The following is a 25,899-nucleotide window of genomic DNA, read 5'->3' as shown; positions in this document are numbered from 1 at the left end:
TAAATATTTATTGTCAATACGAGAGTAACTTTAAACAGAGTAGCTTTAGATTTAAACCTAAACCACCTAGTGAGGTATATTTTCATAGAACTGGGAATAATTCTCTACATTATCAAATTGAATTAGTGAATCTTTTAACCCTAATGGAAGATGGACCACCCATCGTTTTGTTCGTGGTTCATTTCACACACTGGACAAGATCTACTATAAAAAGGTGGTATTCCATAGGGACATTACATTCGAAGTTCCAGCAGACTACAAACACCGGGTAAGACAAGTTTTAGATTGCTTTTGAAAGCTTAACACAGATTTGCCACAGATTAAGTAGTAGGTACTAGAGGTTCAAAAGTGCAACTTATACGTAATTGGATGGATTTTTATGTATTATGAATTATGATATATTATGATTATTTATTGATTTTCAAATCTTTATATTGAATTTTTTGTGTTTTAGGAGAAAACTTAGAATTTGTATTTAAACGTTTAAAATTAAACAATAATAAAACTAAAGTATAGTTTCTGGCTTATATAACATCAGTGTGGCGCTATTTTTAACACGCTTTTTTAGCTTGGGTTGTACGTTTGTATGTATGTATGTACGTAACAGTAACGGAATCTTTGAGCCCGATTTCTATCCACTTTGAGCGTTCAGTTTAATTCAAAAATTTGAAGAATTATCAAAAACCAATGACAATACACGATTTTAATAATTTTGTACCATTGTCCTTATTAATATCCTCAGGATTAACGATTTTCGAGGCGAGAGAAAGCGCCTTATAGAGCGTTCAGGCAAAGTTACTAGATTGATTTTTAGCTTTGGAAAATAATAATGTTATTTTCCTATAACTCAAATGTACTGAAACATATCTATAATGCCATCTTGTATTTTTAGGATTCCGTACTCAAAAGATAAAACGAAACCCTCCGCTGTCTGTTCGTGAGTCACAGGGCTTTATCTCTTAAACCGTAATAGATAGACACTTGATTTTTTTTACAGACGATGCATAATGATGGTCGTTATAACAACAAATACTAAAAATTAATAAAATAAATATAGTTCAAAAAACTAAAAAACACGCTTTTATGATAAAATTAACTAAAAAGTAGAAAATAATTTTCAATCTAGGAATCAATTAAGGAACAGTAAATTGTATAATTGTGGAAAAAGTGTGGGGTGCTTTTCGAAAATTGATAAGTGGAGCACTCCACGCTTTTTTTACAAGTATACAATTTACTGCTCCTTAATTGATTCCTAGATTAAATATTATTTTCTACTTTTTAGTTAATTTTATCATAAAAGCGTGTTTTTTAGTTTTTTGGACTATATTTATTTTAAGTTTTATCGAGGCATGTTATGTCGGTTTTACGTCGTATTCTTCTTCTACATTAAGATAATTACAGGTGTAGATATATCCGTTTTCACGTGCTTTTTTGTACAATACCAAAATATAATAAAAAAATATTAAATGAAGGTATTTATACAGACTTGGGACGGCCTAATCTCGAAACCTATTTTAAGGTATTACGTAGACATATAGAACTTTATTCAGTAACGTTCAGTAAAGAAAAGGTAATATCTAAAAATATCGGTAAATGTGAAAACTCTTTTAACGGAAAAGGTACTTACAAAACAATTTAATATAAACATGTAATTGTTCACTTCGAAAACCATCACAGAGAAACCGAAATACAATAAATCCCAAAAAACCGCAAACAGGAGTTGAACAAGCTTAATATTGCTTAATACAGACAACCAAAACCACGTAGTTACAGCAATAAAATTAAGTCAAACCGAGCACAGGAAATCAGCATTTATAGCTACGCGAACGTTCTCATACAAATGATTTCATACACGGAAACAGAGACGCTCTAAAATCGATCAGATTTGTTTCCGGCAGGATCACTTCAAATTAGGAAGTTAACTAAAAAGAAATAGATTAATAGATCGTGCGATCCAGAGGTTCTCAAATATATTCATCCGCTCACTTAGAGAATCAATTATTTTCTAGCGTCCTCTCCTCTCGAAAACGTTCCAACGTAGAATAGAATAGAATAGAATACTCTTTATTGCACACTTACAGTAGAATTTAACAGTAGTAATTAAGGTAAAAAGTAAACGTATGTAAGAGGCTGGTTTTAATTTTATTTTAAAGTATTAGAAATAGACAAATCAGCCTTCGCTCTCTAAAACGCTTTGATAAACCCAATTTATTTGGACTATTTACCTCCCATACCTTCTTAAGTTCTCTAGTTCACGTAATAGGACGTTACAGTCCACTTTGAGAATGACTGCTACACAATGAAACGCTTCCTTAGTGTATGAAATGGTCAGAAATATCACATCCATTGAAAGTTCCATCCAGAGTTGGTCCGACTCGAGCGTAATCACCCCAGCTATGTATGACACATATCAATTATTATAATCGTTAATGCATCGAGTAGTTCACGCCGTGTATCTAGAGGTTATTTACATTTGACTTTTAGTTACCGCGGAAGTAAATCGCCTTTGTTCCAAAAGTTGGGCGATTCTGTAACAACTTTACTAATTTAAATTAGTAACTAAACAAATGTAGCAAATAAGACAACCATATTCTAAATTTATATTCATTTACATATATGATACCAAAATGCAAAAACAGACAGTTATAAAGGTATAGTATGTAAGAGTTTATTTTGGTTCTTTATTGATTATTTTATAAACTGAATTATGGGGTTTATATTTCTTTAATTCAAAAGAACTTGACGCGCAGTGACATCTGATATTCTAATTATTTCTATACTATAATTATTAACTTAATAATACAGAAAGTGTTTGAGATCTGTAATAAGCACAAGAAAATAATGGTAGGCCTACATTTCAAATGTTCCTTCCTTCTAATATTGCACATACTTGGTCTTCGTTAACGAGACCAAAATTCGACACATACAATATTCATTGATATTATCGATAATTGTATGAGAATTAGCGATCGCGAGTATATTGTCATATTAATCATGATTGTTATTGAATAGCCCCCAAAGTATCATCTGTACAAGCATTGTGGCGCCTGGGGCTAGCTTCGAAGGCTGTCCGGTCATATTCGGTGTAAGGAGTCATGTGGATTGCTTCTTGATTTTACTATGAGTTTACATTCACTGACTCACTAACTGCGATGCAATAATTGATAGGAATATTCCAAACTGAAGTAAATTAAAAATGAGTTTTCATGGTTTGGATTTTTTGTAACCGTATGTTATTGCCGTATGTGTATATTTATTAATTTCTTTTAAACATAAAATAAGTAGATACTACAATTTCATTGTATGGCTATAAAAATACTTTTGGATTATCAAATATATTCTGTGCAAAAATTATAGCAGAATATCCGTAACATTTACAAAAGAATGAGATATGGTCATAGATCGTAAACGAATCATATCTATTTAAAGCACTTCCTAGAATAAATTCCTGTATGTTATACGCCCATATCAAATCAAAATATCTAACATTTTCGGTCTTCTTTAACTGGTTTAGATTGATTTACATTTGCGAGTCATCTTCATCTGGTATTTTACGTGCGGTAAATTAACAAGTATAATTTATATAGCATTAATATAATTATATTGATAGCTTTATTTAAGTCAAAGCAAAGTTTAAATCGAATCGAAAAAGAATACCACGGAGATTATCATAACAATGGAAACGCAACGAATTGGTGCATCGTTCGTTATTGTTCCGTAAATTGAAATATGTACTAAACGGTTTTTTTTTCGAATTCCAAATCCAAATTTAAATTTAGAACGTCTCATCCACGCTATCATCGTCGAAAACGGACTTCCTATTTAGAAGTTTCGGGTTTCGAAAAGTACAAAGATTGGATTCCTGACTCGCGGTACAGCCTGCGCCCCACCTCTCGCTCGCCGTTCATAGCGTAAGCCTACATATTTAAACTCGTATCATTTACGATCGGTCGTCGATAGAGACGAATTTTCAAGCCCGCGAACTTTTACGATATTCGACCGATAATCGTGTTCAAAGCCTTATGTTCAGAGTGCGGATTAGCAGTCATTTTCTAGTACTAACTGATGTGAATTATTTAGCAGCGCGTATGAATACGGTAAAAGCGGTGAGTGATGTTTGAAAGTTTGACGTTTTATTGTTTATTGTTTAATAACTTTTGTTATGGTCTTCTGTAATAATAAAATCAGTACTTATTTACATGAATATTATGTAAAACATGATTTTATAATTTTTTTTTTTTGTATTTTGAAAAGCTGCAGCAGTGTCTCAACAAACCTTTAAAAGTGATACTCAAACCCGTAGTGCAACTACTGCAGGCCGTATTAAAGTACCTAAACCAGTACTGTTACGTAATTGTTACGCCTGTATTTTAGATAGTCTGTGATAATGTAGACTAATAATGGGTTGAGAAAATTGTAGTAGGTAAGCTAGATATTTGTTTATTGTGCATTTAACCTTTTAAGTTATGGCAGTACATAGTTTATTACATTAAATATTTTTTAATTTTATTTTGCCTAGATAATTCATAATTTGATTACTTTTTTTCAGTTCAGTTTTTATCAAGGATCTTCATCCCAAAAATTTTAACTGAATATTAATATTGAAATCATTACAATTCATACTTACAATTCATAATACAACATAAATTGTAAATGACTTAATCCATTTTATAATGAAAGTAATACAAGCATGAAATTAAAGTAATTCTGAACACAAATAATCAAATTATTATTGTTTTAAAGAACATTTATTTTATTTGTCTCAATAGGTTTTAAGTGTTGATGATATTGAATCTACTTCAATTTCATAAACCATCCGTGAATACAAAAATAGATGTAAGTCATTAACACCTCATTATTTTTATTTCTGCATCAAATTATACAATCATGTGTTTATCGTTAACATTCTCGTGTATTAATACACCTGACAGTATTACCCATATACTTGTAAGACCTCTTCCGTATTCGATAGAAATGTACCCGGAACACCGACCACTTCCCACTTAAGCGGAGACAAATTTCATAACAAAATACGCGTGTATAAACGGCATTGAGTCGTAATTGTAACTATAAATAACGTAACATCTATATTTTAATACAACTGGTAAATTTTTAATAATTACGAATAAATATGAAGAGATCATCTTAGAAAATCATACATCTACAATTTATTTAGGTTCAGAATAGTCTGTCTCGTACCTAGTAGATACAATCGTATCAAACTATAGAAGTGTGATATTTTGCACTTTTCGCTGTTGATAATTTAAAGTTTTCTGTTGCGTTTAATAATCAGCGTTAGAATCAACTCAAATAAAATTGATTCAAATTAAGATATTAAAATATGTAATAATATACTTAATTAATATTATACTTATAAATAATATTAGACTTATTAAAGTATAATATAATATAATTATTTAACTAGCACTGATGGCCTAGTGGTTAAGAAATTCGGCCTCTAAGTTGAGGAGTCCGAGGTTCAAATCCCAGGCACGCACCTCTGTTTTTTCAAAGTTATGTGCGTATTAGAAATTAATTATCACTTGCTAAACGGTGAAGGCAAACATCGTGAGGAAACCTACATCAGGTATGTAGGTTTCCTCCGCCGATACTTAATAATTGTGTTATACTTAATAAAGTAAATTTAATTTAACTTTGTCCCGATGCGCCATGTACTAGTATGTATGAGCAACTATTTTAGTGTACTCGTGTGTGTAAGTGCTTGTATTCCACCTAAGTGGCTTCGCCGGCCCATGGATATTTATAATAAACCATATTATATAGGATTGGTGTACTATCGAAGTCGGCTGCAAATTCGATGCTCTTATTCAGTTGGCATTTTACTTATTCTATATTGTCAATTCTTAATCTTTTAGATTTTCTCTACTTATATTGATACTGCCATTAGGTTAATTTCTAATAAATAATATCCTGTTGAATAGTTAACAAAAAACCAAAATTTAAAACAGGCCCGTTCCGTTATCGAAAAATTACTGTTTCCTTTATCTGTAAGTTTTAAATTTTAAATAAGCACCTGAAACAACAAAGATAAGTTTGGATTTTAATTCGAATTCTGCTATTTCTAACGTGGAAACAATGAAGAACACGAATTAAAAATTCAGCTCAGTTAGCGAAGTGCTTAAAGAATTTCTTGTCTCGAAACGAATTTCTTGGTTCTTCATAAATAAAGATTCTTATTAAGCGCTTGCTTTGTATTTTCTTAATTTTGTACAGTTTTCTCATTATAGTTTATTTATTTGAGACTAGTTTGCTGTTTGCAGTTTGTGTTGGATATGTAGAAACTATAAACACTCCAATCTTTTGGGGTAGAAACTTAAATAGAAAAGCCTAAGCGTATAAGAGAAGGATTAAAGCCTGTGAAATTTATTGTTAACTTGTAAGATTAAAGCGCATTATTCAAATTCACTTTGCAAACATTATGAAAAAGTCAGACACTGAGGTTTCCTCGCGATGTTTTCCTTTACCATTAAATCAAATGATAAAATTAATTACATCAAAAACAAACGACTGTCCATTTTTTTTTGTAAAATTCAAACCTGGAAATTAGTTTATGAATTCACTTGAATTCCTTATACGTCGTTGCATTTGAAGGTTTTTTTTTTATTTTTTTTATCCCGATTTTTCCACGAAAATATTAAAATGAGCCGGCTTTTGGCTCTTTCATTAAATGTAATCTCAGAAAGAATGATAAATCAGTTGATATCAACATAATAAGCTCTAGACCCTGTATGTATTTTTAGATCTTTTAAAAAAAAATCTTTCGAACGTTATTTCCGTAGCTATTCTCAATGAACAATGGTTTGTAAGTGTTATGAAGGTACTGATTATTTCTATTTAACAGTCTTGTGAGTCTAGTGAACTCGTTGAAGGTTTCCACGATAGGCCAACAAACTGGATTGACGCGTCAAATTACGTCACTTATATGTCTTGTAATTATAATGCACTTTATAATACGCTAAACTTATTAATTGTATTATCTTAAAATGTGTCTTACCTGGGCTTTTTTTGGGCGCTTTGTGTAAGGCGCGTTACCTTTGATAGACATTAACAGACATCTTTGAACCTTTTAATACATCGCTTATTGGTCTTATATATTTTTTTGTTAAAGCAAAATATGCCAGTTTTATCTTTAAATTTAAAAAAAAACGTAAATAATTGTATGATCAATTTTAATAAACTAACTTATTAATTGAGAAACTTATTAATCTCACTTGCTTATAGTAAATTAATGTAATCGGCATTGGAGCAGCGTGGTGGAGTGCGCTCCAGGCATCCTCTTGTTGAGGGCTTGCCCAACTGTGAAACAATAAAGAGTTGGTGCCTTGAGCTATAAGCAAGATTACAAATACTGTGTAGCAAGCAAAGATCTTGTGAGATTTCTAGGCTCTAACGGTGGCGAGGCATTTAACCTCCCTGGCCGTAAGGGGCAGAGGATAACGTGGATTCTAAATCGTAAGGTCTTTTTGCTTCTTTACTTTCTTCGAAAGTTGTTGTAAAAATGAATATACCTATGGAAGTTTGTAGTTGATACGATTTTTAATACTGAACATCTAGTTTAAAACTAAAAATTCATTAGTAAGCAATGACGCTCTACGTCACTAAGAATTTCGATCTGCAGGAGGTTCCGGGTTCGACCCCCGGCAAGACAGCTATCTAAACGATAAATTAGATTTTTGTTCTGGGTCTGGGTGTTTGTGGTCTTTGTGTGTGTTGTGTGTCTAAGGCACAAACATCGAATATTACTAGTTTCGAATTTATTAGTATGAAGAAAAAAATATGTAGAATGTAGAAAGCACCTTATCATTTTCATTGTTTTTAAAACAGTTTTAATTTTTACCTTTGTTTTATTACTGTGAATGTTAATAATCTTGTCACCATATTATTATGATTCTAAGAACTGTTTACCCACCAAACCATTCCAGATACCAGGAAAATGGCCGGCGCAGCATCTTCAATCTTCTTCATCTTCACCATAGCAACATTCCTGTCTTATGCAGGATATGCTGACGCCAATCCTATTATCGGTAAGTTTATTAATTTTATTTAAAATAATGATGATAACAAACTCCTTAACTTTACATGGGGTATATTACCTACTTAACTGAAAAATACTTAAACATTAGTAGAACATAATCTAGGATTTGAATTTTGTAACCCTGGCATAGTTAGAAGTTTTACCCCCAGGATTCAATTAAAAATTTATGCTATAAAAATATGTGAAGTATGTGAATGAACCAGTAAGTTGTCTGCTTCAGTCAAACGTTCGAACTTACTATAAATGTAATAAAATAAGATCACGTTTTAACTTCTATCGGATCGGCACGTGTTTAAATTTTGATAATAAGTTAGTGGTCATGCAAAACATCTTACAAAACATGTGTTTTCATCATACTCAGAAAACTATGTCGACACACGCAACCGAACGCTTTTCTAATATCCGGTTGTAGGGAAAATACATATACATAATAATATAGATATAGATAGAAACGGATTCATAAACATTTGATAATTGAATCAATAGTAGGTACTTTGTGATTAAATCCATAAACTTATATATACAATTCTCGTGTCACAATGTTAGTTACCTTTCTCCTCCGAAACGGCTTTACCGAATTTCACCAAATTTTATATGCATATTCGGTAGGTCTGAGAATCGGCTACTATCTATTTTTCATACCCCTAAGTTATAAGAGTTGTTCACCCTTAACATTTTTTATTAATATGGCAACACAACGTTTGCCGGGTCAGCCATACTAGACTATAAATTAAATATATTTTGTTGGAGTTCCTAAACATTGTAGACATAAACACTTTCTGTAAAGTTAATTAACAAAATTTAGTTTAAGTTATTATAATATTGTAAATATTGCAAAATAAAACCTAAGAGTATTTAACAAAAACGTAATTTTACACTTTAATTTTCTGTTACGTTTAAGTTTACAAATGGTTTGTACAAATTAGTTTGTAAATCCATTAAATTAACTTTCACTAAATTGAGAAAATATAGGAAGTAAATATAATACTATGAACATAAATAGGTACAATAAAAAATAAAGGAAGTAGGTAAATGAGACAGTTTTTAAATTAACTTCCCATTCGGGAAATATTGACGGCTGAATTAAATTAATATGAGACGCATGTCATTATGTTTTCGTCATAAAAATATTTAATCTTCACGTTGAACTCTGTTTTAAGGCTGTTTCTTACATTTACTATAAGTACTTAGGAATAGGTATATGAAAGATTTACAAAATTTAAATTCGCGATACGAAAGGTTTAAACTTGAGCCTCTAGGTGAATACGGTTTTGTGATCAACTTCACGTAGGACTCCTTTTTAAAGTTTGTTAGGCACACTTCAATAAGTACTGGGTATACTTCAAATAAAATGTACATCCATTTTCTACTTTCATAACTCAATTATGTTTACATAACTACCAAGAAATTAGACATTTTTCGCAATAAAATTAAGCCAGTTGCTCTACGCAATTTTCTTTCTTTCTTTTCACTTTACATTTTTCCGGGTAAAATTAATCTAAGTTAATCCTGTATTTACCAAGCGTATGTTCACATAAACCGTTGCCAATATTAACGCTTAAGGACAAGAATAAATGAAATTTCTAAGTTTTACCATAGTAGAAGTAAATTAGCAAAATGCATTTTTATGAAATTAAAATTTAAAAGTACTCTTTATTTTTTTCATCGGCAGAAATAAAATAATAATAATCGGTAGACTTAAAGTAGAGTGAAATTCCTTAACCCAATATCCTTCTCAAAACTAAGCTGTTACATCAGTTTCCTAGAACACATTACATACGTACTTGGAAAAGCTGGCAGAAGCGCGCAAAAGGCAATGACCCCAATCCGCAGTTTAGCAGGTTTACTTTCGCCACGTATTGTTACACAATCTCACCTTAGCCGCTTACACTTGACCTCGTGACCACGGGTCGATCCTTTGAGACGTCTTTGACATTATTCAGAAAAACGTATTAGAATCGGTAAACATAACGGTAACATAACATAACATAACATATCGGTAAGGTGGTAGAACCTTTTATGGTTCGACTCCGGCGGCACCACCGCCACACCTATTTCTACCTAATAACAGCAGTGTTAGGCGCTGCTGTGTTCCGGTTTGAAGGGTGTGGTAAGGGAGACATACTTTTCCGAGGCGTTCCAGCTTAGTCCTTAGGGGTAGCGGCGCATCTGTGGCCGACCTTAGGTAGGAATATCTAATCCTATCTGGGGTTGATTACAGATGTCCATGGGCGGCAGTAGCCACTTACCATCAGGTGGACTGCATGCTCGTCTGCTACCCTTATATTATAAAAAAAAAAAAAAAAAAAAAAAAACATAGCATAACATACTTATAATGTGTACCTACCCATATTAATAAATAAACAATAGGATTTGTATATTCAAAATTTTTAACTCAAGTGTTAAAAATAGTGATGCTTGTCGAGATCAATTCAAGAAGCCAGCGCGACTAGGATACGAGTATTTATGTCCGTCATTCGTCGCTTGCAATTACAAAAGTATATCAAAAAGCTTAATTGTTTCAGTGGAAGTAGTTAAGGTCTTTGGAAAATTTGAATATCTTTTTAAATTAAAAAAACACGTAAATCTATATTTGTTGCATATTTGGATGTTGCAAAATTCAATTATTAAATATTTTTTTCTGTAATTAGAGAATAATCTTGAAAGTGGACAAACCGATTTTGACGTAAAATTAAATTTTCGGAGGCAAATCCAGGCTTTAGTTGCAAAATCATTGTAAGAAAATGTATGTCTTCATAAGTGAATAAGTTTAATCAACGACTTTTTAAATACAATCGGCTAATTTTCATTTTATTTTTAAACACATGTGATGTGGTTTAGAAACACTCATTCTTTCGTCACATGACAATTTATATAATTGTTATATTACCCATCGTAATGATATTACGAAACCTCGTTTGTTAAATTAATCAGCCACATAATAATTGTTACTTTTCCAGCTGCCGGCTACGACCCACTAGAAATATGCATCGAAAATTGCGCCTTGTGTAAGAAGATGCTCGGTGCTTGGTTCGAGGGACCACTATGCGCAGACTCCTGTTTCAAGTACAAGGGCAAACTGATCCCTGAATGCGAAGACTACGGCTCTATCTCGCGTTTCCTCAACAAGCTTTAACTTATTTGTTAGAGTTATGGGTTGTACGGGTTATATCCACTCCAATATAGAAGCAGTATTAAAAGTTTTGCGAAGGCGAAAGAATCCATCGTAGTTCGACTGTAACATGTGTTTCTGACTTATAATAGTGATGGAAAACTGCTCTGTTGAGTAAAGCAGATTATATTTTAATAAGGTTTCTTAGTCATCAGGAATTGTTACTCTTGTTATTGTTGCGTTACCGTGACAAGTCATGTCGGATACAGAAGGCATAATAGGCTTGATGATGATATTATGTATTTAAAACTTACAAATATTTGTTATTACTGAGAAACTAAATAATGTACTGCAGGGAAGGGGAGGGTCTAATCTTAAAAAAAGCAACGACTATGATTATTATATATAAATCGTTCCGATGTAACGCCAAAGCATTTATTAATTTTAAGTTTTAATGTATATTCCGTTTTATACAGGGATTTGTACGTATATTACATTAATATAAAATAGTTATTAAAAATATTGCATGAAATGAAACTAAGTCTTTTAATTATACAATTTATTCTGAATAATCACAACTTTCAGGAAGTTTTTTTTTTGGCATAAATTATATTAATACTGTAACAAATGCTATATTTCAGTTTTGATTTTATAATTATCGTTCATAACAGTATTGAGTGTGCTCTCTGCTACTATTGTAATGCGCTACAAAGTTGAATCCACTTTTGCTATTACATTCGTAAGATGTAGACAACTAAATGCGAACATTGTATTCGCCAATGTCAATTATAACTTTTCATTTTAAATGTGTAAACTTAAGGAAGGGGAGATGTTACTTTTAAGTGCTTTTCTTAATATGTAACAAATTGCCTTGTTGCACAAAGTCAAGATGCCATTTTTTGTTTATTCTAAAAATTATAGTCTAAGATCCAAGCATAACTTCCATGTCCATTTTCATTTGTAAACTAAATACACGTTTATAGATCGAATACGACGGTAAACAGAGGACGAATACAAAATACAGCCCTTATTATTAAGATGTTAAAGTAGATGTAAAAACTTAATCAAGCAAATCAGATGTAATTCAGATATATAGTGCCACCAACTTTTCTGTTCAGTAGACAAATCTGGAACTAAAACAAAGCCGACCGCCATTTTGAAATGTCATTCCGCTGTCAATTCTTTGAAGTGTGAGTGCTCTTTGTTTTTCGATTCGAATATAATTGTAATAAGTGATTAAAAATGCCTAAGCCTCTCAAAAGTGATGCACGGGTTTTAGATTTCATGAGGGAAGAAAAACGCCTGCTAGCTCCGAAAATACCGTTTGAGAAAGTGACAGAACGCGTCGCAGCTGCGACAGGTTAGTGTTGCTATGAAGTGTTGATAGTTAATTAATAGAAAGTCCCGCGTAAATATTTCAGTTATTTTATTTTACTTAGTTAAAGTGTCACTGAGTATTTTTGGTAGTAAATGTTTTTTTATACTTCATGTATTTATATTTTTGCTACAGGAGTAAGCGAACGATTTGTTTACAAGCTCATGAATGAAAAGAAAAAAGCTGAAGAAAGTAATGTCAAACTATCTACTCCCGGTAAGAATAGAGAAAGAAAAACAGGAAAATTGGACATTGATGATTTTGACATTGGCGTCATACGGAGAAAAATTCATGAATTTTATTCATTTAGGAAAGAAATTCCGACTATACCAAAATTATTAAACATACTTAGAGAAGAAATTGATTTCTCTGCAAAACGTGAAACACTTAGAAAACTGCTGCATAAAATAGGATTTCGTTTTAAAAAAACTAAAACAAATAGAAAAGTGCTATGTGAGCGTAATGACATAACTGCGTGGAGGGCTGCATACTTACAAAAAATTCGTGAGAATGAGTCTGGAGAAAAAAAACCCGTCGTTTATTTAGATGAGACCTATATACACTCATCTCACTCAACTGACAAATGTTGGCAAGGCCCAGATGTTGAAGGTGATTTGGAGCCAGTATCAAAAGGGAATAGGTGGATTATAGTTCATGCAGGAGGCGAAGAAGGTTTTGTAGAGAATGCTCTTCTTGTGTTTAAATCAAACACTAAGAGCGGTGACTACCATGATGAAATGAATAATGATAATTTTAAAAGATGGACTATTAAGAAATTGCTGCCGAACCTGCATAAGCATACTCTTATAGTGATGGACAATGCCCCCTATCACAGCATTTGTGTTAATAAATGTCCCAATTCAAACCACACTAAGGCTGTCATGCAATTGTGGCTGAGGGAGAGAAATATAGAATTTTCTGAGCAAATGACGAAACCTCAACTGCAAGAATTAATAAAGCGTAATAAACCAGCTCCTGAATATGAAATAGATAATCTATTAAAAAGTCATGGCCATTCTGTTCTCAGGTTACCGCCATACCACTGTGATTTGAACCCAATTGAGATGGTTTGGAGTTCAATGAAGAGAAATGTCGCTGAGCGAAATGTTGGTAAATCTAGTGCTGAAATGCCCCAGTTAATTCAGAATGCATTCGATAAAATAACAAAAGAAGAGTGGAAAAACCATTGTCACCACGTAAAAAGAATTGAAGAAAAATACAGGAACAATGATGGATATTTAGAAGAACCATTCATTATTAAGTTGCATAGTGATAGCGAAAGCGATTCAAGTGACTCTGATGACGAATTATGTAAATCACTTGGCACAGGCACCTCAGGCGCATCGTCATTATTTCGCTCAGAGATGTCTGGTGTGGAGCCCCTCGAAGTTAAGAGATCATGACCATAATTATTTTTATAAAATATAAATTTTATTTTTATAAAATATAAATAATTATAGTTAATAATTCTGGACTTTTTATTTTTCCTGTCCTAGAATATCATTTAAGAATTAAAATTTGACATTATTAACCTAATTCTTTTTTTTAGGATGTTTACGAAGGTTATTTATCTTTTTAAATATTTTTACATATTTTATCTAGTAAAAATCATAGGTCTCAAAGTTGTTGAGCTCCCTCTTCAGTAGGCAAATATAATTATATGGTAACATTGGACGCTGCACTAGCGACCCTGTCAACTGAACAGATAAGTTGGTGGCACTATAATATATTATGGTGAGCTTTCGAATAATTTCATTCACAGATAATAAATATCTATAAAAAAATATATTAGATTAAAAACATATAGAAGTTAGGTGATCAGATCTTATACTATTACTTACAACAATAACTTAACAAAGATATTAGCTGTTTACTGGCAGTAAAATTATTATTGTCTGTCAGTAGTCATGACTGTCTGCGTTGTAAAATGATGGTCAGTTGACAGGTACTTCAATAGGCTGGCTCTCGGGCTCCGTGATTGGTGTGGATGAGGCTTCTGAAGATGGCACTGGAAAAAATGTTAAATCAATTAATTAATACATTCAGTTGGATCACTTTTAAGCACCCTATGCAAAAGAGGTATGTTATGAGTGCAATGTGTGTATCCTTTTTTATATAATTTGCCAAACATTACAGAATTTTTTAGTTGCACATGTTACCAAATGATGCTAATTGTAGGCCTTGTTTATTTACGTTATTTCGAGTAGATTGGACACATTGGAACAAACTGCTTTTATCTTTAGTATTAAACAAAATTACCTTCTTGTGGAACATTTGGAATAAGATCTTCAGAATTTTGTGATGTTTCCATTGCAGTTTCTGTTGATGACTGTGACTGTGTTGGCTCTTCTGGTGGAAGCTAAAATATAATTAAACTCACTTAAATAAAAATGGTAATGCAGAAATGCATAGGATATTACAATTATATTTTCAGAATTTGCTGTTAATATTATCTTATGAAGGTAGAATTTAAAGAATTCTATAACCAACCCTAAATATAACAAATCATATTTGGCCAAAAAGTGATATCAAATTTACTCTCGTAACATGTATAGTCCGCGCCAAATTGCCAGTCCGTTCCGAATATATAAACGAGTCGCGTCACAATATCAAATTGAAGACATTAGCAGGACGAAGACAGCGTACGACCGCCCGGCACCCTCCACTGCCCGCTCTCATCTACAAGTACATAATTGCAGTAGTGTGCCTTTACGTTACGGAGTATATGCTAAACTAAACTTAACTTGCGCACAACAACTTCAGAGCGGACTTGAAGTTTGGCGCGGACTATACAAAATGTCCGATATTTTTACTTATATATTACAAAGAAAGTACTCATCAAAATGGTTTACCTCTGGTGCAGGTCTCGGTACTTTTCCAACATTGTGCCTGACACTAAACGGTGCACATCGCTCATAGTAGTTGATCACAAAGTCAGGATATGCTGTCCCAAGATCATGTCCTGGAACTACATCTACTTCTGTGCAACCACTCCTGAAATGTAATGTAAAAATGTGGATAAAACATACATTAAAACAATGTTAATGCTTTAGATATGATAATATTGATCTTGGCTGCAAATTTTTTTACATCCTCATTGCTGTGTAAGGGTTTTATGCTACTATGTACATTGTACAGTAAGAATATGCAATTGTTGAATATTTCACAAATCTTTGGTTCTTTATGTGGTTATAATTTTCTAAGTGTCTACAATCTACATAATTGGAAAATGCTTATTTTATGGATTAAACAACTACAAGTACTAGAATTGTAATAAAATAAACTTACCATTTCACCAAGAAATATAGTGTGCCATGGAAAAGCTGGCCAGCTAAGATTTTTTCTGGTGGTAGGCCTCTGGCTAGTCCTCTTGGTTTTTCTACTTCCTGAAAAGTTATATAAGACCACATCAACATTGTCCAATGGTGTCCACTGTTGCAATCAATCTGAACTGCTTATTCATTCAAATTAATACTTGTTGTATATCAATGGTTAAAAAATATTTGAATCAAGACTGTATCAAATATGTATATCAAAACATGCACTAATCAATGCATGGATGTAAGTTAGAGCATATTTATCATATTTGCAAATATTTTAAACAATGTAATTATTTTTTAACAGCGTTATATCAACCAAAAAATTGCTATAACTGCAACAATATTATTAGCACACCTCAATTTTCCTCTTCTTATCAACCCGTTTGGACCTCTTGCGTGTGGAGTGTCCCTCGTCAACTGTCTCAGCTGCTGTAGTTGGCATTGCCTCCCGCTCCCTCTTCAAGCGAGCTTCCTCATATGCTGATATCAACTCTGGACAGTCAAGGTTGTCTTCTGGCTCCCATGTGTTGTCATCACTAAAATTATCCATACAACATAAACAAGTAATGAGGTTTTCAGTGTGTGTAATATGTAATTGTTTATTGCATTATGTTAATAAATCCTACTTAAAAATATGAACTAAAGGTAGGTATGTAATATGTGGATTAAAGACTAATTTTATTTTGATTCTGTAATTAAAACATCAATGCAAATCTACAAAAAAATATATTTTTTGTTTAAAACTTCCTAGTATTTTATATAATAAAGACTATAGCCTCTAATTATATGAAAGATTTCGATCATTATTCAAAATAAGCTTACTTGGAATATCCCTTCCACTTGAGCAGGTATTCCACCTTCCCATTCTTCACACGTCTGTCCAGGACTTTCTCTACAGAGAATTCCTCATGTTTGCCACTCTGAGGACCTACTTGTGGCAGCTGGCTCACACTGGGTTCAGATTCCATGGACTGTGAAGTCTGTGGGGTATAGCTCAAGTTGGTCTCCATTGATTCGTTCATCATTTGCTCGAATAACTACAAAATACAAAATAAATGATAGGAATTTGATTGTAACATAATGGATGAAGCTAAAAAGCTGAGCTGCGAACACCAGACCCAATATAGGCTATGTAACTTGTGCAAATTGAATATTATTGTTACAAATACTAACAAATGCTTCCCTTTCTTTTTTTAGGGCTCGATATTTTTTGGCACGGGCTGCATCTTTTGTAGGTCTACCCATGGTATATTTATACTTAGATAAGTAATACTTTATGGCCAATATGAACTACTACACACTACGACTACACTAACACTGAAAGAAAGTAAATAAAAGTATGGTTACAATAACACGATAAAATGAACTATATATGCATGATTCGAATACTAGCCGGTCGAAATGAGAAGCAATAACGATGACTAAATTATAGTCAAATGTCTGATGTACTATCTTTATTCTATCTGACTTCATAGCGTTGAGGCAAGAATTATTAACCATTACTTTATGCATTATTTATTTCTTACCTCACAGACCGCTTAGTCGAATCCTGGCCTCAACTACGTAGTATTATACTCTTAAGTACACTGTGAATACAAGTGTTAATGAACAATTTTAAAATCGCAATATCATAAACATAAGTTGGCAGAAAAGTCACGAAACTTCACGAAATCTCATAACCCAAAGTCCTCAAAGAAATATTGTCAACAACCTTCAAACTGACACTGTATTTTGCAAATGGCGGGTGGCCATAGAAAGATAGCAAGCGTCTTCCATACAGATAATTAATAGAAATTACATAATTTCACTCTTGGTTGTATATTAATACAAATATATTTGTGACGTTGTTATTTAAATATAAATTCGTGTTTTTCATCCCGTAATCAACATTATGGGGAAATACTTGTAATAGGCACTATAGTATGCCGACACCGTGCCGTATATCCACCGATATTGACAGTTGTCACTGTTGTCAGAGATGACAGTTGACAGGTTGATACTTGATACTCAAACAAATCTTTTAAATTGTCTTTTTTTACACATGATTTTTAATAAAACGTAGTAAAATCGTAATTGTTCACACAGTATAATTTATATAGTTGTTAATTAATTTCTTTTTCAATTCATACTTGTCCTTTATACTATGGCAGAGTCAGGGCCGTTTTCAACCAGCACTGCATTTTGTGCGAAGTGTGGTTCCATTCTGCCCCTTCTTCAAGAATTTGGATCCGTTAAGTGTTATGCATGCAAATCAGTTTACGATGCCGAAAGTAAGTTGAGAAAGCTTATTCACTATAAGACAGACCTTTAAAATAAGAGGTTAAGTTTTTAATCCATCATGCTAGAGAAGAGCCGACTGGCAAAATTCTTACATGTTTCAAATTTTAAAAGGTTTTAAATTCTGTTACTAAACTGGATATTATGAACGTTTGTCCTCTACATATATTTAAAATGTTATAATTGATATGTGTTAAATACTACCTTGGACTAATATGGTGCAGATATTAGTATAATCAACATACAAGATAACCAGCTCAGTGATCACTTATTATAAGTAACCTGCATATTTACAGGAGATATTTAAAGTTCATCATTATAAAAATGTTTCAAGACTTGTATGTAACATTCAATCCCGTTTTCATTTGAAAACACCACATAAAGAGGTATATCTATAAAATGATTTGTTACTATATTTATTTTCAGATTATAGCAACCTGAACTTCCACTACACAATACATTTCAACAGTGTGTCAACAGTGACCAATGACAACATACTGAACATGGATAGTCCTGAGGGTCCAGTGGTCGAGAGAAAATGTCCAAAGTGTGGGAATGACAGGATGTCCTATGCCACACTACAGTTGAGATCTGCTGATGAAGGGCAAACTGTCTTCTTCACATGTACTTCTTGCAAGTATGTAAACTTTATAAACATTTTTTTAGTTTACATAATTTTTTGTATGTAGCATGCATCAGACAGTGACTTTATTGATTTTCGTTGGTCACAGATGGCCATGAGTAGCAGTGACCTTTATGTACTGCTGTCTGTGACCAACGATAATCAATGAAGTCAACGAGTATGTTCATGTGAGTTGTATGCTTGCCTGTTATATCAAATTAAAAAACTAAAAACCACACTAAAATCTCACAAGGAAAATTGTGAAATCCTGACAATCCTGCTGAATGGGACAAAATTATTGAAATCGTGTATTGTCATTGGTTCTTGATAAGTGTTTAAAATTTTAAATTAATTAGACCATTCAAAGTGGGTAAAAATTTAGTTCAAAGATTCCATTACATACATATATATAGGTCAAGCTAATAAAAGCGTGGTAATATGACACAAATTTGTATGGTATAAATATGTATGTTGTTGTAAGAATGTAACAGAATAAATAGATTTCACACTATGAGTATGTTTAATACAATAAAATTATATTTAAGTACCTGGCATCTATACAAGACTCAGATCTATACGAGTGTTCCTTACTTCCTAGGGAATCAAATCTTGTTTGTTTTCCTGCTACTTAATTTTTAGGGTAAAACGGAACTTTATTATTAAGACTGCTGTCTGTACGTCTGTCACAGAGTTCATCTCGTACTTGGCGAATTATTAATTGTTTAATTTTACTCAGAGGAAACTGTATTTTCCAATACATAATATTATGTAGTAATGTTTGTATTATTACTAATAATATATTTGTTTGTTCCAGATACAAGGAAACGGAAAATTCATGAACATTTTTTAATAATTGTAAATATGGACATGTAAGAGAATATTGTTATAACTAAGTCTATTTTTCATATAATTAATTATAAGGTCAATAAAATGTTTCAAATTTATTTTAGTCATTTTTACTGTAATTATGTTGTATTTTGTATTTGTATCAATTCGGTATAAAGAAATCGAATATTTTTGTATTGATCTTGGTATCTTATTTGCTATCATAATCACCATCATCAACTCATTGCTTTCCAACTACTGGGCACGTGTCTCCTCTTAGGATAAGAAAGGATATGACCTAATCCTTTCTTACCCACCACCGCGCTGGCCAAGTGCGAATTGATAGACATCACATACCTTTGAAAACTTTTTTTAAGTTTTCTCAGAAATGCCGATTTCACCACGATATTTTCCTTCACTGTTTAGCAAGTGATAATTTCTAATACGCATATCACTTAGAAAACTCAGAGGCGCGTGCCTGGGATTTGAACCTCTGACTATGAACAGCGCCATGGGTGCGCGGCGTGGTTCGCTACGTAGGTACGGCATAGGTCGCATGCGACAAACTCTCGCTTTTGTTTTCCCGGACGCCCGGATTTATTTTCTAATAGAAAAATTGTTCGGAAAAGTCAAAGGTATTATCACTACCACCATCATCATCAACACATTACTCTCGCACGCTTTCCGATCATAATGAGAAAGGTGCAGGCAGTGGCGGACCAAGGTCGTCGGAGGCCCAGGGCGGGATGTCAAATGGAGTCCCCACCCAGTGTAAAACTTGATTTGATTTTACAAAATTACAAATGTGTCCTATATTTATTTGCCGAAAAATACCTTTGATTCCGGTGACCTTCTTTTTCACTGATTTTATACACAGTTCACAGATCACATCTTTTTTAAGCAACCCTAGAATCGGGGGTCTAGGGCGGATCATCCCTTCCGCCCGCCCCTTAGGCCGCTAGAGGGTGAAGGCACAACACACCACCACCAGCCTTTTTTTGCACCTTAGATATTTTCCTTCATCACCAAAGATTAGTCTTTAGATTAGGCATGTATGTAACTTAGAAAATTCAGAATACTATGCCTGGGATTTGAGACCTGGACTCCTGGTTTGAAAGGACTAATATTAAACCACTACGTTAACCAAATTAACCGTTAACCATAGTCAAGATTTATAATCCATATTTCTGTATATATACTTTTATGTTGTAGATACACTAAAACCTATCGTAATACACATCGATTAGATTTACTAGAACCTTTGCTTTCCTTGCACACGTAGGTCAAACACCCAGATAGATGACCTAAACGGGATGCCTTGTAACGGGCGCGCAGTTCGTCGAATCGATAACCGATGACGAAGTAAGGTTTAATAGTGACAGGTCGGCAAAGGGAACACAGGATGTCGCTTCGATCAGATGCACTGATTAATACTTTGTAACTTAATTTGTATAAGATATCCTTCAATTTAAGCAGTGATAGCTTGTGGATAGCTTAGTGTTTAACAAACTCGGCCTCTCGATCGAAGAGTCCGAGATTCAAATCCCTGGCGCACCTACGATTTTTCAAAGTTATGTACGTATTAGAAATGAATTATCACTTGCTTAAACGGTGAAGGAAGACACCGTGAGGAAACCTGCACACCTGAAAGAATAAATAAAAAAATCTCAAAAGTATTTGAAGTTTACTAATACGCACTTGGCCAGTGCGGTGGACTATGGCCTAATCATATTCATTCTGAGAGAAGACCCGTGCCCAGCAGTGGGACAATAATGGGTTAATGATGATGATTATCCTTGAATTAAGTTTTGTTCCGGTAGATTGATGTAGGATAAGTAAATACGGCTAATACCTAGCCTATTAGATTTCGGCAACCCTAATAGTGTTCTCTTCTGTATGCACTGTACCAATATAGCCAAAGGATCTTTCTTCTAAATATAATTCGGAAACCTACAATGTAAGTTACGAGTACATTACGTACGACACGTCGTGCCGGTCCTGTCGTATAACTTTGTATTTTATCGCCAAACTGCTAGTCCGCTCTGAAGTTGTTGCGTGTGTGTGTCCTTGCGATACAATTACAGTAAAAGCTCTTTATTTGCGAGGTTTATGTTCCATAAATATGCCGCGAAAACAGAAACCGTGAATACGGAATGGTAATTTGTATGGGATTATAGGGGATACGTTCCTAGGTGACAAAATAAAAACAAACATAAAAAAAAAACAATTTAATTGAAATTTTTGAACATTTTGATTGGCTTATATTTTGAAATATCTTAAGGCTTAGTCAATGGTTTGAAGAATTTTGTATTTTCTCTGGCTTGGCAGTTTTTAAAAGCTCCTTCAATTTTTGCTTTAATGCTTTATTAATTATATGTAAAAATAATGGCATTTAAAAAAAAATGAAAAAGAGAATAATTATTTTTAAAATTAAAAAAGACAAACCTACTGAGTTTCTTACCGGATCTTCTCAGTAGAGGTCGCGTTCCGATCCGGTAGTAGTTTAAGAAAATATTGTACGAGTAACTGACAAGTTGTAAGTGCCGCCGTTGGCCTATACAAAATAAATATATTTCATTTCATTTCATTTCATTCAGACTGATACACAGCAGTCGTATTAGCACTTTGCCTCTTCAAAATAACACTTCGTAATTCGTTCCGTAGACGGATCAATGTTCATAAAAAAACGTTCATTACAAACATTCTTAAACCTTCACTAAGATTTTTCAAATTTAATGTCACGTTCCCAGTGCTTGTTGAAGCCTCTTCTTCAATGGGCTATGAATTTAACATTTCCTGTAGTCCATTTGACGGCATTTACACAGGACATTGGGTTGGATATCTATTGGAATCCTTTTTTGAAAACTAAAAAATAGTGCATGTATCAATACATAGGTATTGATACATGCACTATTTTTTAGTTTTTATTAAATACGCTAAAGAAATATAACTTCTTACGTGAGTAAAATAGCACACACGTGTTCTGTATTTGTTTTATTTTTTAATACAGTTTTACTGAGCAAAAGAAATTCATGGGTAGCTTAATTTCATGCGCGCTTCCATGCAAAGAAGGAGATGGTAAACTATCGATCCTGGTATTTTCATTAGATATCAGTCGATAACTTTTCTAAGATTGAAACAGCTTAAGAGCATGGATTCCACCTGTTGGTCATTGCCTCCCATGAGTCCCATGGACATATGTAACAAACTCCATATAGAGCGCGTTCTACTTGAAATTAAATTAATTATTTTAAAAAAAACTTCTGCACCCTTAATTAATTTAGAAAGTCTAGTACATAATAAATAAATCTTATTTCCTGTCACCATGTATTCCACACAGAAATGATATGTACCGTACATTAATTGATCAAAACACCGATATGGGTTTGCTATAACATAAGCGAAATAGTCATAAAATTAAAAGATCGTTTTGAAATACAGATACCTTAATTAGCAAACATACATATAACAAAGAACCTCAATTTATTCAACGTATAGGTAATTGCATACAAATTCTTGAGCTGATAATACACGGACACGAAGTAGTAGTGATATTAACGTGCAAAGATTAATCTTTGCAATTAAACATTATTTATGCGTTATTGCATGTCGCAATTATCTTGGAAACTTTTAGTAATCCTAATTAATCTGTAGCTAAATTACTTACTATAAAACGAGTAGACATTTCTTATAATAGGCATAAGACTTACGAGAGGTATCTTTACCTTAGTTCTCAGGGGTAGTTGCGCGTCTGTTACCTGTGACCTGTTTATGTATAACTTTCCATGGGAGAGCTTTTTATAGTATTGAATCAGCAAACGATCATGCATGATGGTAAGTGGCTGCTGTCGCCTATGGATGTCTGAAATCGACCCCTAGTATAAGATTAGATTCTCTTCACATTCCCTTCACGTTCACTTCTCTGCCTAATAACAGCAAAACTTAAAACTGCTGTTACAAGGCAGAGAAATTAAGTCGGAGGCATCATCGCTGATGCCTCCGGCGTCAAACCCTTTTGTGATTTCGACTCCAGAGGTTCTAACACTTCAGCTTTTTACCATCAGGTGGACTGCATGCTCGTTTGCTTCATCTTTTATATAAAATATGTAAGTTTCTCTCGTGAAGTATGTTTTTTAAAGGTTACATTAATTATTCATTCATTTATTAATTTCTATATTCTTGGAACTAATCTTCACTTTCATAGCATTTATTTATACTATGTAGGTATACGTAAATAGCTACATAAGAACCGTTCCTCCAAATTATGTACGCTGTTGTAAACACTATGATTTACCGATAACGTTGAAGGTTGTATAGAAGAATGTTGGTATTGTCAGCTGTGATGGCTACACATCAAAGGCACCGCCAACATTCATTCACAAGCAGGTGAAAACTTCCCGTTTCACATTCGGCACGCGCTACCGCCGAAGATTCCACGCATTTTTTGTATCATGTGCCAAAATGAGACGGCATTATATTTTCATAGTTTTTTCACGTGTGCTAGATAGAGACGGATGTTTTTTTCGTCGTGAGCGTTGCTTGACTGCGGCGTCGAGATGAGGCGGTAATTAATTTGATCAGTCGGTGTAAGTACTTTGTGTCTACGTTTTGTTGAGGGGTGTTATGACAATTGGTTATGTTGTCGATAATTATTGATCAATTATCGATCGCCAATTGATTTATCAAATAATAATTTAACCTTATTTCAGATATTAAAATGTGATATTGAACTATAAGTATTAGAAATAAAGTAAGTTACATTTAATTGTGATTGATTTTTAAGATTGAATTTTAACTTTTATAAAAGTAAAAGCTCTAATACCACTTTTGCTATATTTTTTACTACGAGATTTAGTTATACCTATCTGTAGAATCGGGCACCATCCTTCTTAATTTATTTTGGCAATACGATTAATAAATGTATGTTGATAGTGCTACATGGTTGATAGTGCAAGTATCTTTTACTTACTTATCCTGAAATTGATATAGAAATCATTTCAATATTGAAAATTCTAATGCTGTAGTTGCTTAAATCGATCACACTAAACAAAAAGTTAATGCAGCACTATTTGTTTCTGTAAGCGGTTATGTTGAGTGGTTATGTTCCTATAAGAGCAGGAGTCAATAGGTCAGGCTATAAAGGGCACTCAAGGAACCCTATCTTGTGGTTATTGCGGCGAGCGATTGTCCGATCAAGCATCGATATCGATACTTCTACACTTGTCACTAACCGCGGGGGCCGGGCGGCAGGTGTCAGGCAGACGCGGCGGCGCGCCAGTCTCCCGCGGCCACCGCTCTGACCACACGTCGCGAAAACATCGACATCGCAATCGCACGTGCGTGGCGCAACCCTATCCCGTTGTTCTATTTACGAATCGCACATTTCTGTGTTGTGTGGACTGTGTTTACGTGGGATTTCTATTCCATTCTCAAATACAAGGTAAGTTTCATTTATAAGCAACGTTGCCAACGAGCCGTTCAACCACAATTTGGGTTATGTTTTGGTTCCAAATAAGATTCGATCGGACAAAATTGTTCTTAAATTAAATCGATTACAAATCGCAACGGTGTAAGTGTGTCAGTGAGGCATTAGTGTTTTAAACAAACGTTTACCGAAATTTCTATAACTGTACAAATGTAATTTGTGTACGTACAATTTTATTGTTGTCCTCAGCGAGCGTAGATATCATTTACGCGATGCGCGATAAGATAGTCCCGACAAAAGTTCACGGCGAGTTAAGAGATGCTTACAAAAGACATCAACGGGCGCCTTCGCGAGTGTCAATAGAGAAGTTTTCACAAAGAGTTTTTACGTTTTGTGTACAACATTCGCCTGGGAATTACTATCGTGACTTGCTGTTTCGAGACATTTATTAATTCGTTCTCGTAGAAAAAATCTTAACGCAAAAGTTAACGTTACCTTTCGTACTCGTAACCGGGTAAAAAGCGGGGAAAATCGATTTACCGTTGCGAGTCATAAATCGTCAGAATACTCATGTGCGATGTACGTTTAACGTAAATACGTGAGTCGAGATTATATTTGAATAGAGCTTAGTATCGTGATATGTGTGAATTAATTTGGAAAGAATGTCCGAATACGGGACGGGTCGTTAGTTAAATATTATAATGAGAGAAAGCTCGCGGTTGCTAATCCTTGACTCGAAAACTATTAGACCGAGATATTATTGAAGCTTGACAGTTTTTTTCTCAAAGCAACATACCTGACCTATTGATAGGATATATGATTCATATGTATTTGTTTACGTTTGTGAACATTTATTGACGCTATAATTATTTAGTGTTGTTAAAAGT

The 25,899-nt window shown here is 33.4% G+C and overlaps 5 protein-coding genes across 6 annotated transcripts in view; 4 read left to right on the top strand and 1 right to left on the bottom strand.

The window, feature by feature from the left end:
• Nucleotides 1-249: 249 nt before the first annotated feature.
• EH (eclosion hormone) lies at nt 250-11,705 on the top strand. Of its 2 annotated transcripts, none has more exons than XM_073093902.1 (3): nt 250-268; nt 7,944-8,045; nt 11,017-11,705. In XM_073093902.1, the coding sequence occupies exons 2-3, from the start codon at nt 7,955-7,957 to the stop codon at nt 11,190-11,192; spliced, it is 267 nt and encodes an 88-aa protein (XP_072950003.1). In that variant the 5' UTR covers nt 250-268; nt 7,944-7,954; the 3' UTR covers nt 11,193-11,705. The 2 variants fall into 2 exon arrangements, with proteins under 2 accessions (XP_072950003.1, XP_072950002.1); XM_073093901.1 differs by lacking the exon at nt 250-268 and adding an exon at nt 3,916-4,106.
• A 705-nt stretch (nt 11,706-12,410) lies between these two features.
• Nucleotides 12,411-13,946, top strand: LOC140757832 (uncharacterized). Its single transcript, XM_073093702.1, has 2 exons — nt 12,411-12,528; nt 12,679-13,946. The coding sequence occupies exons 1-2, from the start codon at nt 12,411-12,413 to the stop codon at nt 13,944-13,946; spliced, it is 1,386 nt and encodes a 461-aa protein (XP_072949803.1).
• A 323-nt stretch (nt 13,947-14,269) lies between these two features.
• On the bottom strand, nt 14,270-17,600 carry LOC140757973 (chromobox protein homolog 3). The gene is made up of 7 exons (XM_073093898.1): nt 17,390-17,600; nt 16,686-16,900; nt 16,219-16,399; nt 15,832-15,929; nt 15,396-15,537; nt 14,803-14,902; nt 14,270-14,551 (listed from the first exon to the last, which is right to left on the bottom strand). Exons 2-7 carry the CDS (start codon nt 16,886-16,888, stop codon nt 14,478-14,480), a joined length of 798 nt encoding a protein of 265 aa, XP_072949999.1. The 5' UTR covers nt 16,889-16,900; nt 17,390-17,600; the 3' UTR covers nt 14,270-14,477.
• A 269-nt stretch (nt 17,601-17,869) lies between these two features.
• RpI12 (RNA polymerase I subunit RpI12) lies at nt 17,870-19,706 on the top strand. The gene is made up of 3 exons (XM_073093900.1): nt 17,870-18,133; nt 18,567-18,777; nt 19,577-19,706. Exons 1-3 carry the CDS (start codon nt 18,007-18,009, stop codon nt 19,599-19,601), a joined length of 363 nt encoding a protein of 120 aa, XP_072950001.1. The 5' UTR covers nt 17,870-18,006; the 3' UTR covers nt 19,602-19,706.
• A 5,159-nt stretch (nt 19,707-24,865) lies between these two features.
• The window catches only part of m (zona pellucida domain-containing protein miniature), a 94,659-nt gene continuing 93,625 nt past the window's right edge, over nt 24,866-25,899 (top strand). The window contains exon 1 of the mRNA XM_073093895.1: nt 24,866-25,027. The gene's annotated coding sequence lies outside the window, so the exon portion shown is untranslated. The remainder of the gene's footprint in view (nt 25,028-25,899) is intronic.

The sequence above is a fragment of the Epargyreus clarus genome, unplaced genomic scaffold, assembly GCF_041222505.1.
Source record: "Epargyreus clarus isolate Ecla_fem2 unplaced genomic scaffold, WU_Ecla_fem_2.2 ptg000005l, whole genome shotgun sequence".
NCBI lineage: Eukaryota > Metazoa > Arthropoda > Insecta > Lepidoptera > Hesperiidae > Epargyreus > Epargyreus clarus.
The sequence above is the reverse complement of the archived record's forward strand: the minus strand, read 5'-3'. Positions and strand labels throughout refer to the sequence as shown.